The sequence below is a fragment of the Nerophis ophidion genome, linkage group LG16 (assembly GCF_033978795.1).
Source record: "Nerophis ophidion isolate RoL-2023_Sa linkage group LG16, RoL_Noph_v1.0, whole genome shotgun sequence".
Classification (NCBI taxonomy): Eukaryota; Metazoa; Chordata; class Actinopteri; order Syngnathiformes; family Syngnathidae; genus Nerophis; species Nerophis ophidion.
The window spans coordinates 8,265,494-8,282,216 of NC_084626.1; the positions used below are offsets into that span (position 1 = coordinate 8,265,494).

The window sequence follows — 16,723 nt, forward strand, 5'->3', positions numbered from 1 at the left end:
ATGTAGATCCACGAAAAGTTTGACGTAGCTGACTTTTTTTCTTTCTTTTTTCAAACTATATGGCATCCCCGCTGATTGGCCACAGCTCATGACACAATGTTGTGTAGAGTGTCTGTGTATCTTTCCCCTCAGGAAAATCCTGTGATTTAACACAACATTTGTTGAAATCATCATTACACAGAACATGTGTTGATTTCCAACACATTCGTTTTAAGAGTGTGGGCTACTGTCAACAACTCATGATCTGATCGGCTATCGCAACTCTCTGTTAACTGAACCTCCTTTGTTCGTTTACACCAGGGGTCTCAAACTCAATTTACCTGGGGGCCACTGGACGCAGACTCTGGGTGAGGCTGCGCCGCAAGTAAATATTTCTTTAAAAAATGTCGCATATTCCTCAGCATAATGACGTTTTAAATTGCATTCCTTGTGCACCGCAACTTTCTCTGTGTAAATAAGACAAGTTGGGGTGCCCCTGTGCTCACCAAAGAAATATTGCATCTACCACTTTTCCTGGAATTGTCTTTGATCATCACAAACCTTTCTCTTAACTGCAAGCTTTGAAAAAACATGTTTGGGGTTGTGGAATATATTTGTATTTAGCCGACACACAGAGAATAATGTTGTTTCTGCAATGTGTGTCGTTCCGCTTTTCCTGCCTACAGCAACGCGGCGGTCGGCGGATAATAACGGGGAATAGCGAGCGCAAAAAACGTGACCACTCCCGGAGTGTTATTCGGCGTCATATAGAAATATATGTAGTGTTCATCGTGTGAAGCAATGCAAATTAAACAAAAAAAAATACAAATTACGGTTTGAATTGGTCCAGGTTATCGGGGACTGTTATTACTGACGGACAGGTGTCACAGCGTGACTGCAGCCAGGTACGTAAGAAAACCCTAGTCTCCATGGCAACATTTCTGTCGCTTTCAGTTATTTTCCGCTTTTCCACTATCGCAGGGGTAGGCAACCCAGAACGTAGAAAGAGGCATTTTGGACCCAAATAACACAACGCTGTCAAGCGCCATTCAAATAAAACTCACGGGCCGCACTAACATTAAATTTTCATATTGAGGTGGGGGCCGCAAAATAACGTCTCGCGGGCCGCATGTCTGAGACACCTGGTTTACACTGTACAGCCACCGCTAATTTTGATTCAGAAGGCCTCTGGCAGAATTCATAGAGCGGTGGCAACAAACTCGCTGAATTCTGATTGGATAAAAGCTCTAACTTAAGAACGGCAACACTGGAGCCTTATGACATGAAGAGAATACGATGAATACTTCTATATATTTATAAAAAGTAATTTAAAAAAAAAAGAACTTTTATTAAATTATGATCATGATTAGGCCAGCAGAGAAGGCCTTGCTGGCCCTGACGGCACACCACTGTTAAAAACTGTAAACACAGAAAAAAAAAATATTGCAGAACAAACGATTGGGACAAGTTTGGGGAGATTTGGACAAGATGGGCATCGGGGATGGTGGGTGCAAATTCACCAAGATGACATCACTGTAAGCAGTTGAGTTGGAATTGAAAAATGTAGCGTTGCACTTTCTTAAGTTTTGCAAGCAACAGTGTATAGAGTTCGTTCCTTACCTTGAGTTAACTATTGAGATTATTTGATGTAAAAGCCGTGACGTTTGTAAACAAAACACACACAAAAACGATAGAGACATAATCTACCTCTGTGGTGTCAAAGAGTTGACGACACCGCGGCCACGCCGGGGTATGATCAGCTGCTCTCTGCCGTGCAGCCACCGTAGAGGAAGCACGCTCCCCTCGCCCAGAGATCTGCTAGCTAACTACTCCTTCCTTTTGCCGACTGGGTCATTCTCTGCATGATGGCGGAGGGAGGCGGACCCGACTCGGGTGGCGCGGCTGACTCCGATTTGGAGCCGGTTGCCACACAAATGCCTTCCGCGTCAACCGAAAACCAGAAACAGACCATCGGCTCCTTGGTAAAAACCACGCTGAGAAAGGGCGACGAATGGTGAGGATTTCTAGCCGTAGGCCGACATCACTCCCCCGGCTAGCGCTTGCTAGCCACGAGCTAAGCTCCAAACCGGTAATGCTAACATGGAAGCTAACACTGCTTGTAGTTGATGCACCGTTACAAAAGTGACTGAGTTGCGTTACTGTATTTCATATGTTCTTGCTGCTGTGTAGCCGTTCTTAATCATGTCCCTAATCGGTGTCGCCCAGTAAAAATCATTAATATTGTTTCGAGCGCTTGTCAGCAAATACGCTTAACTAGCAAGATAGCTAGCATATTCATACCGATGTAAACTTGAGCTTGATTGTATTTTAGTGAGAAATTACCTCTTGTTCTAGTCTGTTGATGCCGTGTTTCACAGGTTCCAGGAACGGGCCCTGTTCTGCAGATTCGGGGTTCATCCATCAGTCGGTTGATTAGCCGAGAAGACCCATAGTCCTTCCTTACAGTGCTGTTATGTAGTGTTGACAAAATTAAAAGCTGCCCCTCCCTATCTTTTGTCATGTTAAAGAATTTTAGTTTCAGAAATTATTGAACGTGTTTGCCTATTTAATGATCCATATTAAGGAGTCAGCCACATACCGTTCAATGTTGTGTATCTGCCGGTAAGGTAATGTTGGAAGTTGGGACCTTCTTTGTAATGTTGTCAATGGTTGTTGTTGTTTGTAGCACAATGGAGTAGTGGTTAACATGTCAAAGTCTGGGTTCGAATCTGTGGATTTTGCATGTTTCTCCTTCAGTCTAAAAATATGAACATTAGCCAAGTTAAAGACTCATAATAGGTCATAGATGCGAATAGTTGTTGTGAATCGTGGTAGACTTCAGACTAGTTCAGGTCAACCGTGATAGCCTTCAACTTACCCATTACCAGACTGAGGATGTAAGTGGTAAAAAGTACAGATTGGTTGTACATAATTAGTCTTTATTATAGCTCAGGGGTTTTTTTCCCTCCAAAAAGTTGAGAAATGGGCATTTTCGAAAAACAGTTTTACAATTTCTGATTGAGGTTTTGCGGCTCCAGACTATTTTTCTTCTGCAGAATAGGTGGGAAATGGATCCTTCTATCAAAAAGGAGACCAACCAGTGCTTTAACACCTTAAGCAAAGGAAATTTAGGTCAAGATATGTAGATATATTTAAATGTCGATGGACTTAATCTGTTGCATAAAGTTCTATATTTGACCTGACTTGTTTATATTTCCTCATCATTTACACTTTATATCCATCATCATATTACCAGCTTATTCAACCATGTTTATTTCCATAGGTACCTTGTGGACAGCCGCTGGTTTAAACAGTGGAAGAAATATGTGGGCTTCGACAGCTGGGACATGTACAACATAGGCGAGCGGAGCCTATATCCAGGACCTATTGATAACTCGGGGCTGTTCTCAGGTAAAGCAGAGTTGTTTTTGCTTTGCTAGATGGAAATCTGAATAAGTCATTCTTATTCATTTTGCACCCTGTTAAAGACCAGGAAACGCAGGTGTTGAAAGAACACCTGATAGACGAGCTGGACTATGTCCTTGTCCCCACTGAGGCATGGAATAAGCTTGTCAGCTGGTACAGCTGCCTGAAGGGGCAAATACCTATCGTCAGAAAGGTAATTCTATTGATGTTACTGAGGCTTCTTTGTTGCTTTCACTTTTGTTATTACTCATACTTCTGCTTTTACTCTTGCTCCTATTTCGATCCTTCCTGTTCTTCTCTCAGGTTGTTGAACACGGCATGTTTGTTAAACACTGCAAAGTGGAAGTCTACCTGTTAGAGCTCAACCTGTGTGAGAATGATAACATGGACAATGTGGTCACACGCCATTTCAGTAAAGCTGACACTATTGGTAAGAGACTTCCCTTCCAGACTGACTTCCCCCAAAGCTTCATTTGGCATTTGTACTAGGGATGCAACAGTACTCGCTAAAATACTGGACCGTATGGTGCACCCCGCACGGGACAAAATGCCTAATGGACTGCCAATCGTGTATGCATTTCCAGGGTGGTGAAAACCCTCCCCATGAAGTAATGTTGAGTCACCATTGTGCCTCACTCCCGTCACATCATTGTAAGCGGAAAAACGATGTGTCTAAAGAATTATGACCATCACTAGCATAGAAGTTGAAAGACAACATTTTGAAGAAGCAGCGATTTCATTCTAATCCACTTCGTAAGAAACGGGTTTTTACTGCTGGAGCTCACAGGTGTTGAGTGGGGAAATTCTGCCCTCAATGGGGACTCACAGGCACATAATGTATATGTGTTTTAAAATATTGGTCAAGATTGAGAGAATACATTTACACACTAACTTAATCAGAAGAAAAATATAACATTCTATAACAGGGGTGTAACGGTACACATAAAATTTGGTTCGGTACGCACCGCGACCCCGAATGGGGATAAGTGGTAAAAAATGGATGGATGGATGGACGTACATCCGTTTAGAGGTCATGGTTCGGTTCACTTTCGGTACAGTAAAAAAACAACAAAATATAAATTTTTTGGTTATTTATTTACCAAATTTGTAAACAATGGCTGTATCCTACTAACATTGGAAACACTGTAATAATTCTGCCCACGTTAATCAACATTAAAATGCCTCAAATTGCTGCTCAGATTAAATAAAATGACAAAAGACAAAACTTTTCTTCTACATATACCATATTTTTCGGAGTATAAGGCGCTCCGGAGTATAAGTCGCACCTGCTGAAAATGCATAATAAAGAAGGAAAAAAACATATATAAGTCGCACTGGAGTATAAGTTTAATTTTTTGGGGAAATTTATTTGATAAAACCCAACACCAAGAATAGACATTTGAAAGGCAATTTAAAATAAAGAATAGTGAACAACAGGCTGAATAAGTGTATGTTATATGACGCATAAATAACCAACTGAGAAGGTGCCTGGTATGTTAACGTAACATATAATGTAAGTGTCATTCAAACCACTATAACAATAGAACATGCTATACGTTAACCAAACAATCTGTCACTCCTAATGGCTAAATCCCATGAAATCTTATAAATCTAGTCCAGGGGTCGCAACCTTTACCACTCTAAAAGCCATTTCGACATGTTTCACAAAATGAGGAAGACAATTGGAGCTGCAACTATTCTCGCCAATATCTGCTGGTGGTCACCCAGATGACAAGAATAAGGGCATGGCATGAAGCCATTGCCTTAAACACCTTCTACAACATGTAAAAACTGCTTGCCAGTCCAGCAACATGTTGTGAGAGGCTTCCGCAGATGCACACACACGACTGGAAGGCATACTGGGTGACACAGAGTACACTGACGGTTGTGATATAAACAACTTTAACACTCCTACTAATATGCGCCACATTGTGAACCCACACAAAAGAAGAATGACACACACATTTCGGGAGAAAATCCTCACAGTAACACAACATAAACGCAACACAACAAATACCCAGAATCCTTTGCATCCATGACAATTCCTGACTATGTTATACACCCTGCGAGCACAAAACCCCGCCCAACTCAACCACGCAGGGAGGCGGAGGGTTTGGTGCTCGCGGGGTGTATAACATAGTCAGGAGTTTCATGGATGCAAAGGATTCTGGGTATTTGTTGTGTTGCCTTTATGTTGTGTTACTGTGAGGATTTTCTCCCGAAATGTGTTTGTCATTCTTCTTTTGTGTGGGTTCACAATGTGGCGCATATTAGTAGGAGTGTTAAAGTTGTTTATATCACAACAGTCAGTGTACTCTGTGTCACCCAGTATGCCTTGCAATCTCATACATGTGCCGATAGAAGCAGTGAAATGCATGTGTCCGGTCGGCACGCAAATAGCATTCCGTGAATGGCGGGCACGATGACGTTCAAGAGGATGCAAATAGCATTCCGTGAATGGCGGGCACGATGACAATCAAGAGGACGTTAAGAGTAATATCATCACGGCACGCCCTTAATATTGTAGTCTGAGTGAAAATTGGAAGACGTTGATGTCCGGGAGAGGCATTGACTTCCGGAATTTCCCCGCAACAATCTGGGGGGGTCGGCGATTGTGCAGCTGAGCCACATCAGAGTTGCCAAAGAGTATCATGTGGCTCCGGAGCCGCGGGTTGCCGACCCCTGGTCTAGTCTTTTACGTGAATGAGCTAAATAATATTATTTGATATTTTACGGTAACGTGTTAATAATTTCACACATAAGTCGCGCCTCAGTATAACTCGCACCCCTGGCCAAAGTATGAAAAAAACTGCGACTTATAGTCCGAAAAATAAGGTAAAAAGTGCAACAATAAACAGTTTCAAGTCAACTCCATCCATCATCTTCCGCTTATCCGAGGTCGGGTCGCGGGGGCAACAGCCTAAGCAGGGAAACCCAGACTTCCCTCTCCCCAGCCACTTCGTCTAGCTCTTCCCGGGGGATCCCGAGGCGTTCCCAGGCCAACTCATCATGCTTAATTTATCACAGCATTTGGGAAGCCAGAACTGCGAGGGAGCTGAGCTGCAGTTTTAAGTTTCTAGAAGGTCAACGGGCTCATTGTGATGTTAGTAGTAGTTGACTGGGAGGTGTTTATTATCATTTGGGGAGAGTACGCTGCCTTATGCTCACCTGCTAAACACCTATCTGCTCGACGCTGAAGCATTTACTACATGCGCTCTGAATACGCACCACTGATTGGCTGTTACCGCTCTGAATATGCACTGCTGATTGGCTAATACCGCTATATATGTAACCAATAAGATGGTTGTGTGGGTGGGACAATGCTGGGTGCTGAGACAGAGGCAGAAGAAGCAAAGTAGCTTGTTAAGACTTTAGCTTAGAAACTCGTACACCCTCGTACCGAAAACGGTTCAATACAAATACACCTACCGTTACACCCCTATTATATATCTAAATATTTTTGTAGTCACACTTTTTGTTTACTCTGATTCCACTCTTTAGATACTGCATGTACTAAAAACCCGTACAGTCACTTTTTGTTCCAATATTTTTTTATTTATATTTATTTAACGCTACTTAAAATTCAAACTGAACTTTAATGTGTTTTTGTTGGATATAATTTGGGTCAACAATTGTTTTTTGCTAAACCACTCATGAAAAGCACTGGTTTGTGCAAATAAAAGAGGAATAAGAAATTGTTGTTTCATAACTGTTAACTTAAAATTAAAGTATTCAGTACAGAACTGATGTGTTTCCTACAGAATGCAGTTTTTAACCTGACAAGCAGTGTAAAGAAAAAACTTTGACAGAAAAAAGTTATTTTCTTTACACCCAAAAACATTCTGAAAGAGAACCAATAACCGTGGCCCAAATAACAGAGGTATGGACTTTTCGTGGGTTACCTGTACCTTCGCACCCCTAATTTATACCGGCTCTTATGTAATTGCCGTTGCAAATAACCCGTAGATAGCAGCAAAATGTTTAATAAATGCTAATTTCTCTCCTACAGATACTATAGAGAAAGAGATGAGGACATTGTTCAATATTCCATTAGAGAAGGAGACAAGGCTGTGGAACAAGTACATGAGCAACACTTACGAGCAGCTGAACAAGCCAGATAGCACAGTCCAGGACGCTGGACTTTTCCAGGGGCAGGTAATCTCAATCTCTTGAATTCAGTTTATGTCGTTTGTACAATCTAAAGTCTAATGCCAGCCACCGAAGATACTTAAGCAAGGTAAAATACAAGATAGTCAGTACATGTCCATGCACTAAATTAGTCTGATTTGTCAAATATAGTTAGGCTCTAAATAAGCATTCTACAAACCAAGCCACCGAAGATACTTAAGCAAGGTAAAATACAAGATAGTCAGTACACGTCCATGCACTAAATTAGTCTGATTTGTCAAATATAGTTAGGCTCTAAATAAGCATTCTACAAACCAAGGAAACACCTTAATCTGATAGTGTTCGGTTTTTGAAAAGTCGAACTAACACATCTGCAATTGAAAACCAGATCTCGAAAGAGGAACTCTTTCAACTGATTACTGGTATGCCGCCATAAGGGACCCTTCGTTTCACCCTTGCGCCAGTCTCAACGCGTGGTATATAGCCCTGAAGCAGATTCTATTTAATAAAAACAATGGCGACATTTGAAGTAAAGTATAAACTGTTTATTTGCTTCACAAATTTAAAGAAAATAACCTTTTGAAGTGCATCGGTGGGATAAAAAAGAAACCAAGTTTTATTTTAAAAGGAAATGAAGGAAACTTATGATTCAACGGCTTCATTAGGACGCCCAAGATTGAGGTGCAAGATAAAAAAAGCAGTCGTACACTTCATTGTCATTAAATGTTTTTTATAACTTTTATTTAACCAGGAAAAAAAATCCCCTTTTAAAAAAGGAAAAAAAACTCTTTCAAGGGAGTCCTGGCCAAGAGGCAGCAAAGTTACACATAAAATTACATTCACATTACACATTAAAATGACAGGATGGACATAGAGTAAAACAGTTACATATAACTGAGGCTACTTCAAATTCTCTGTTTAGATTTAAAAGCTTTTAAGGATAAAAATTCAGTCAACGTCCAGTCTCTTTGAGCTGCATAGATAAAAGTTTTTTTTCCCCAGCTCAGTGCAAGCAAAAGGAACAGACAGCAACAACCTCAAAGAAGCATGGTAAACACTCGACCATCTGAAACCGGAACAAGTAGCATTCATATTAAAAAGATCACCATAATCTAGCACAGATAAATCTAGCAGAGACATGGTGCTTTTATTACAACAAACGAAAATCATCTTAATACAGAAGAAAAACCCCAATTTAAATTGTAGTTTCTTCACTAGTTTATCAATAAAACGTTTAAAAGTGAGTGAGTCATCAATTAAAACACCAAGGTATTACGTACTTACGTGAATTCTGCATAGTCTGTAACAAAAGCTTTCTGCAGCGAATGAACAGCCTGTTTAAGAGGTGATACAGAGCATTAAATATTTGTATCGTCAGCATAAAAATGCATATTAGCATCAGAGAAATGTTGTTCGAGATTATTGATGTACAAGATAAATAAGCGGGGCCCCAAAACAGATCCCTGAGGCACTAGTTTATGAACAGTGACAAATTCTGAACAAAGGCCATTGTGTTTAATACGTTGGGTCCGGTTTTCTAAATAATTTGAAAACAAAGCGACTATATGTTCAGGCAGTCCAATGAGAAACAGCCTGTGTTTTAAAATAGCATTGTATACAGTGTCAAAAGCTTTGGGGAGATCAATAAAAAGTGAGGCAAAGTACTGTTTTTTTTTTTAATCAAGTGCTACAGTGATGCCATTTACCACCTTCTTTCTGTGGTCTAATGTTTTTAGGACTGTATGCACTTCAAGACAAGTAAAATGAACAAAATTAAAAGAATCTCCGAAAAACACGGGAGATTCTGTACAAGGTATCCCTATAGTTGTCCCTTTTGAGTCAAATAGAGAACCAGATGATAAAAAAGGCTGGTTACAACAATTCAAGACTTCAGTTCGATCATAAACTGGCACTGATTCTTTTAGTACAAATGTGGGAAAAGTTGAACACTTTCCAACATTTATGTGGGTTTTTGAGGTTCTCATAGGTGACAGACCAAAAAATATTCTGATTTGGCCTTTTTAATAAAGGAAGGGCATTGATTTCAAAGCTGTCCAAAATATGACCAATCAGTGGCAGAGTTACTTTGTCTTGCCTTTTCTCGTGCCTTATATACACTCATCAATCAATCAATCAATCAATGATTATTTATATAACCCTAAATCACTAGTGTCTCAACGGGCTGCACAAACCAATGAATGATGTCTGCCAGTTCTGGAGAAAACCAGGGATTTTCTCGTCCTTTCACTCTGTATTTCTTCAAAGGAGTATGTTTGTTAATAATTTGCATGAAAATGTCTTTAAAAAACGTCCAAGCTAGCTCTACAGTTGGTATTAGATTTATATGTTCCCAGTCCACAGTCCACAATAGACAAATCATGATGAAAAGCTTGTTCGTATACATTTTTAACATTCTTTCAGGGCTGGGCAATATGGCCTTTTTTTAATATCTCAATATTTTTAGGCCATAACGCGATACACAATATATATCTCGATATTTTGCCCTGGCCTTGAATGAACACTTGATGCATATAATCCCAGCAGTATAATGATTCTATGTGTCTACATTAAAACGTTCTTCTTCATACTGCATTAATATATACTCATTTTAAACTTTCATGCAGAGAGGGAAATCACAACTAAGTTAATTGACCAAAACTGTATTTATTAAACAGTTATTAAGCCGTGGCACAAACATTCATGTCATTTCCAAAACAGAAAGTGCAAGATTGTCAGAGACATTTTAAGTGGCAAATAAAAATGAGCTGCATAATAGGAAATCAAATAGTATTCCTCCTTCACTATGTGGTAGGTTTTACAATTTCTACATCCAGAGCCAAAAATTTCATTTGTTTACTGTTTCCCTGGGAAAGAACAATTAAAGCATTACATCTGGATTTTACATGAATAGCCACACTCCTACCTTTTTTGGCCTATCTGTGTGGTAAACATTATACCCATTATTGTTAATGTCTTTATGTGTAATAGAAGTAAGCCAAGTTCATCAAAATTCTGACCATGTCCATCTTTGCAGACATGTGATTTTTCTGTCTATAGTCGGAAATCCGTCTTTTTTATCACTAAAAATATGAAGAAAATATTCAAATATGTGAATGCACTGGCCATTAGTTGTTGTTTACTTGCTTCTTTTCTATCCACAATTCATCTATACCAAGTTCCCTTACAAGAAATAACAGGAGTAAAAGAAACTTCACCTGCAGTAACCGTATTTATTTCACAGTCACACTGGTGGATTTTTATTCATTTTTTTCCTAAAAAGTTACCGAAACGATTTGAACTCACTGAACCGTTTCAGAGCGTATCATTATAAAATAAATATATATATTTTCCCTGTATCGTATCGGCAACCACACATTCTGAATTGAATCAAATCACTGTTAAAACGAATCGTTACAGCCCTATGCCAAATACATACTACTGATTAGCATTAGTCATATTACATGGCGATTTTAACGCCTTCAATGCTGGTAAGGAAAACTACCACCAACATACACATCCCAATCAAACAGCTGCTGTTTGTTAAGTACAATACTTAAGTATAAACACTTGGTAGGGTTCGACAACAGACAAGAGTGGCACATTGAGCCTAGTGGCAAAGACTGCGACAACACACGCATACCTGCAAATTTAGTTCAGAAGTGTAAGAAAACAAGATATATATCTGGACAGCACAGTTGTCAATATCAATGTTAAATACAAAAAAATAATTTTACCCCTAAACAATTACCAATAATGGGTATTGTATTTGTTTAAATGTGAAATATGCCCATCCTAGATTATCCCTCACGTTTCAAGTGTAGGAAAATGAAAGGCGTATGAATGTATATCTGTGTAAAATGTAATTTGCCATAGCTGTTAGATGCTGGACCTTGACATTTTTAAATTTTTTACCCTGTGACAGACCGTCTTGATATTTATTTAGCCTCTTTTCTCTTCAGGTGCTTGTAATCGAGCGTAAGAATGACGACGGGACGTGGCCCAGGCAAGCCTCCCATTCCAAGTAAACAAATAAAATTTTTAAAAGTTTGCTCCTTTTGGTTGTGTATGATAAATACTTCTACTTGTATTAACCAGGTGCAGTACAACCCCATCCAGGACTTTCTCCACCTCCCCAAAATTGTCATCCAACACGTCGGCCAGTATCTCCTCGGCAGTCATCAATGGAAACAGCAGCTGTAGTCCTAGTTATACGCTTAACAACAGTGCCTCCTCTGGTAGCAGGCAAGAGTCAGTATTTGAAACATTACCGAACCAAACCATCCCAAACATTAGGGCTGCACAACGAAATCTTCATTCACACGAAATGATAAATTTAAAGAGCTGCAACACAAACCTTTCTTAACGACTCATGCTCTTAAAGGGGAACTGAACTTTTGGGGGAAATTTTGTTTTTCGATCACAATTTTAATACAAGGAGACAAAAGGTGTTTTTTGCATTCTAACTTTAAAAATTGGCTCATTCTTATCGGCTAGTAATGCAACTAATGAAATAACTAAAATAACTTTAAAAAAATGCATTCAAAAGCCATCAACGATACTTATTTTTTTGTTCCGTAACCTGTATAATCAAGTTTGAGTGACATTGTAATTGTAAGAGCGAATACTGAGGAACTTATTTTCCTAGCGTAGTAACACATCAGCATGCTTCAGTATTAGCCGTAAAAGCTAACTATGGCAAATATAAACTAGCTTCTACGTCAACACGAAACACACTGCGTATGGAAAACAATCTGTACTAACTGAAAAACATGAACAATCATTTTACAGTATCTGTAAAGTATTAGCCCATATTTAATGTTTTGTTTGTACACAGCTAGCCTGACAGTGTATGCTGTCTTATCATGATACACGCATGACATGCTGCGTGAATCAATGTGACTCACTTGTTGGACAGTTGTCTGTTAGGTACAGTTCGTTTATTTGGGTAAGAACTCCATTTATATCGAAATAGCATGGTCTTAAATTCCACAATTCGCAGCTTCGAGTCACATTCACCTTTCTCTGCTTTCGTCTGTTCCAATGTCTCACTCTTTCTTCCTGCTGGCTTCTAGACACATTTGTTCATCCTCAAAATCTTTAGCTTCAAAATGATTAGGTTTGTGAATCCTCAATTGTTCAAAAATTGTCGCCATTGTTGTTATTTACCGAATCTGCCATTAATATTTAGAACACACACTCTCATTTGTTTCCAGAAGTAGGACAGACAGCAGTCTGAGGTGCACTGCTATAAAAACACAACTCAATGCATTGAAAAAATCAGGCAATGATTAAAAGGATAAAATACGGTAAATATTTTACATATCATATGTTTTTATAAATGTATATGTTACTACTTCATATATAGACATGCAGTGTGAATATAAAACATTAATGAAGGCTTTTGAAGGCTACACTGGTGACTCCTATTGGCAGCATCTTCCCAGCGTTTTAATCAACTTTACAATAAAAAAATAAACAAAAGACGTGTTTTTGTCTCTCATAACGATTGTGAACGATAGGCTAAATTTCCAAAGAAAAGTGCAGTTCCGCTTTAACCTAATGAAGAGTGTATTTATAATGATGTGATTTATTTAAAATGTAAGCACAAGGCCTTGAAGAAAGGGTGGGCGCATGTGGGGAAAAAAAATGTTCTGAAGAATTGTTAATAAAACTGCGATTCACATTTTTTTCAAATTGTGCAAACTACCAACATGTCTTTTTGCCAGTTGAAATATGCACTTTATGTAAGACAGTGTTGTTTTTACATTAACCTTGCCTGATAGAACAGTAACGTAGTGTCTTTTCTCGCAGATTTGGGGGCTATAATTCATACAGTTCGTCCTACAATTACAGAGAGTCGCAGTCCCAGCCTGGCCTGTGTGGTCTCAGTAATCTGGGCAACACATGCTTCATGAACTCTGCTCTCCAGGCAAGACTTCAAACTGTTAAAAAAAGAAGATAAATATGTATTTCCTGTTAAATTGTATTCAATTTGCTCCGCAGTGCCTGAGCAACGCATCACCGCTTACAGATTATTTCCTCAACGACCATTACGAGGCGGAAATCAACCGAGGGAATCCACTAGGAATGAGGGGCGAGATTGCAGAGGCCTATGCTGACCTCGTGAAGCAGATGTGGCTCAGCCGTAACAGCTCTGTGGCTCCACGCACCTTCAAAGTAAGCACAAAGTCAACCTTTAAAATGATCCACTCCTTCCACACACACTGTTTAAACTTCTACTTTTGGTTTACAGACCCAGGTCGGGCGTTTTGCTCCCCAGTTTTCAGGGTATCAGCAGCAGGACTCCCAAGAGCTGCTGGCCTTTTTGCTGGATGGGCTTCACGAAGATCTAAACCGCGTCAAAAAGAAGCCTTATCTTGCCCAAAGGGATGCAGAGGGCCGCCCTGATGAGGTACAGAAGTGATGAGATGGCGTGTGTTTTGATAATGAAACTAAATATAACCTTATAATCACATACCGTCTGATTATTTGACATAAAAATGACAATATAAAAACACATCACTGGTATTATCAAACTAATAACTTGTGTTTCCCCTTCCAGATTGTTGCGAAGGAAGCCTGGAAAAACCATCGCTTACGCAACGACTCAGTTATTGTTGATATCTTTCACGGCCTCTTTAAATCCACATTGGTTTGTCCAGATTGCTCCAAAGTGTCTGTGACTTTTGACCCCTTCTGCTACCTCACTCTGCCTCTGCCAATGAAGAAAGATAGAACTATGGAGGTCTTTCTTGTGCGATCAGACCCGCAGTCCAGACCCACACAGGTGAGCTTACAAAGGTTAAAATAACACTAGTACGTCTTTTGGGCATCGTATATTATATGTGTGTGTGTGTGTGTGCGTGTGCGTGTGCGTGCGTGCGTGCGTGCGTGCGTGCGTGCGTGCGTGCGTGCGTGCGTGCGTGCGTGCGTATATATCTGTATGTACCTTTCAGCATTATTGGTGCCTTCACAGATGTGTAAGTTACCCATGCCTTGGGCACTAATGCACCCCCATACCATCACAGATGCTGGCTTTTGAACGTTGCGTCGATAACAGTCTGGGTGGTTCGCTTCCCCTTTGGTCCGAATGACACAATGTTGAATATTTCCAAAAACAATTTGAATTGTGGACTCGTCAGACCACAGAACACTTTTACACTTTGTATCAGTCCATCTTAGATGATCTCGGGCCCAGAGAAGCCGGCGGTGTTTCTGGATGTTGTTGATAAATGGCTTTCGCTTAGCATAGTAGAGCTTTAACTTGCACTTACGGATGTAGCGACGAACTGTATTTAGTGAAAGTGGTTTTCTGAAGTGTTCCTGAGCCCATGTGGTGATATCCTTTAGAGATTGATGTCGGTTTTTGATACAGCGTCGTCTGAGGGATCGAAGGTCACGGTCATTCAATGTTGGTTTCCGGCCATGCCGCTTACGTGCAGGGATTTCTCCTGATTCTCTGAACCTCTTGATGATATTATGGACGTAGATGTTGAAATCCCTAAATTTCTTGCAATTGCACTTTGAGAAACGTTGTTCTTAAACCGTTTGACTATTTGCACACGCAGTTGTGGACAAAGGAGTGTACCTCGCCCTATCCTTTCTGAGCATTTTTTGGGAAGCTGTTTTTATACCCAATCATGGCACCCACCTGTTCCCAATTAGCCTGCACACCTGTGGGATGTGAAATAAGTGTTTGATGAGCATTCCTCAACTTTATCAATATTTATTGCCACCTTTCCCAACCTCTTTGTCACGTGTTGCTGGCATCAAATTCTAAAGTTAATGATTATTTGGAAAAAAACATTTTTTTTATCAGTTTGACCATCAAATACATTGTCTTTGTAGCATATTCGACTGAATATTGGTTGAAAATGTTTTGCAAATCATTGTATTCCGTTTATATTTACATCTAACACAATTTCCCAACTCATATGGAGATGGGTTTTGTGTGTGTGTGTATACATTATATATATATATATATATATATACATACAAACACAATACCTTTTTATAACATGGTCACTACTGCCTAGTTTCTCTTATGTTCTTATTTTACTGTTATAGTTTTATTCCCATTGTTGCTTTTTATTTTTATTGTTATTGTAATATTTTTCTATTTTGTTTCCATTTAAACCCCTATTATTTACTTTGAACTTTTTAAATTGATCTCAACTCTGTACATTGCTGCTGGAATTTTAATTTTCCTGAAGGAATCAATAAAATACTATCTCTCTATCTATCTATCTATCCATCCATCTATCTATCTATCTGTGTGTGTGTATATATATATATGTGAATACATACGTGTATATATGTGTGAATATATATGTATACATATATGTGAATATACATGTATATAATATATATATATGTGAATATATATGTATATATATTTGTATATTTATATGTACCGGTATGTGAATATATATATGTATATGTGTGTGTATATATATGTGTGTATATATATGTATGTATATACTGTGTGTGTGTGTATATATATATATATATATATATATGTATATATATATATATATATATATACACGTATATGTGTGTGTATATATATATAATCACTTTATATATGTGTTTGTGTGTATAAATATATAATCACTTTATATATGTGTTTGTGTGTATAAATATATATATATATATATATATATATATATATATATATATATATATATATATATATATATATATATATATATATATATATATATATATGTATAACTCCCTGTAATGTTTGTCTAATCTTGAATGGGATTGTGCTGAAAATTGTAATTTTCCTGAAGGAACTCTCCTGACGGAATAAATAAAATAAAGTACTATCTATCTATCTATATATATATATATATATATATATATATATATATATATATATATATATATATATATATATACACACAGTGGGGCAAAAAAGTATTTAGTCAGTCACCGATTGTGCAAGTTCTCCTACTTAAAATGTTGACAGAGGTCTGTAATTTTCATCATAGGTACACTTCAACTGTGAGAGACAAAATGTGAAAAAAGAAAATCCAGGAAATCACATTGTAGGAATTTTGAAGAATTTATTTGTAAATTATGGTGGAAAATAAGTATTTGGTCAATAACAAAAATTCAACTCAATACTTTGTAATATAACCTTTGTTGGCAATAACAGAGGTCAAACGATTACTATAAGTCTTTA

At 38.5% G+C, this 16,723-nt stretch overlaps 1 protein-coding gene across 5 annotated transcripts in view; it reads left to right on the forward strand.

Moving 5' to 3' along the window:
* The first annotated feature begins 1,733 nt into the window (after window positions 1-1,733).
* usp4 (ubiquitin specific peptidase 4 (proto-oncogene)) overlaps window positions 1,734-16,723 on the forward strand; it is a 36,965-nt gene continuing 21,975 nt past the window's right edge. Inside the window, exons 1-11 of one of the 5 annotated variants that reach the window (XM_061922678.1) lie at window positions 1,734-1,993; window positions 3,263-3,390; window positions 3,468-3,598; window positions 3,709-3,835; window positions 7,415-7,560; window positions 11,493-11,554; window positions 11,629-11,781; window positions 13,345-13,462; window positions 13,537-13,710; window positions 13,787-13,945; window positions 14,096-14,320. In XM_061922678.1, the coding sequence (XP_061778662.1) occupies window positions 1,842-1,993; window positions 3,263-3,390; window positions 3,468-3,598; window positions 3,709-3,835; window positions 7,415-7,560; window positions 11,493-11,554; window positions 11,629-11,781; window positions 13,345-13,462; window positions 13,537-13,710; window positions 13,787-13,945; window positions 14,096-14,320 (1,575 nt within the window). In that variant the 5' untranslated portion in view covers window positions 1,734-1,841. Of the gene's footprint in view, window positions 2,069-3,262; window positions 3,391-3,467; window positions 3,599-3,708; window positions 3,836-7,414; window positions 7,561-11,492; window positions 11,555-11,628; window positions 11,782-13,344; window positions 13,463-13,536; window positions 13,711-13,786; window positions 13,946-14,095; window positions 14,321-16,723 lie in introns of all 5 variants that reach the window. The other 4 variants (XM_061922680.1, XM_061922679.1, XM_061922681.1 and 1 more) reach the window with 4 other exon arrangements.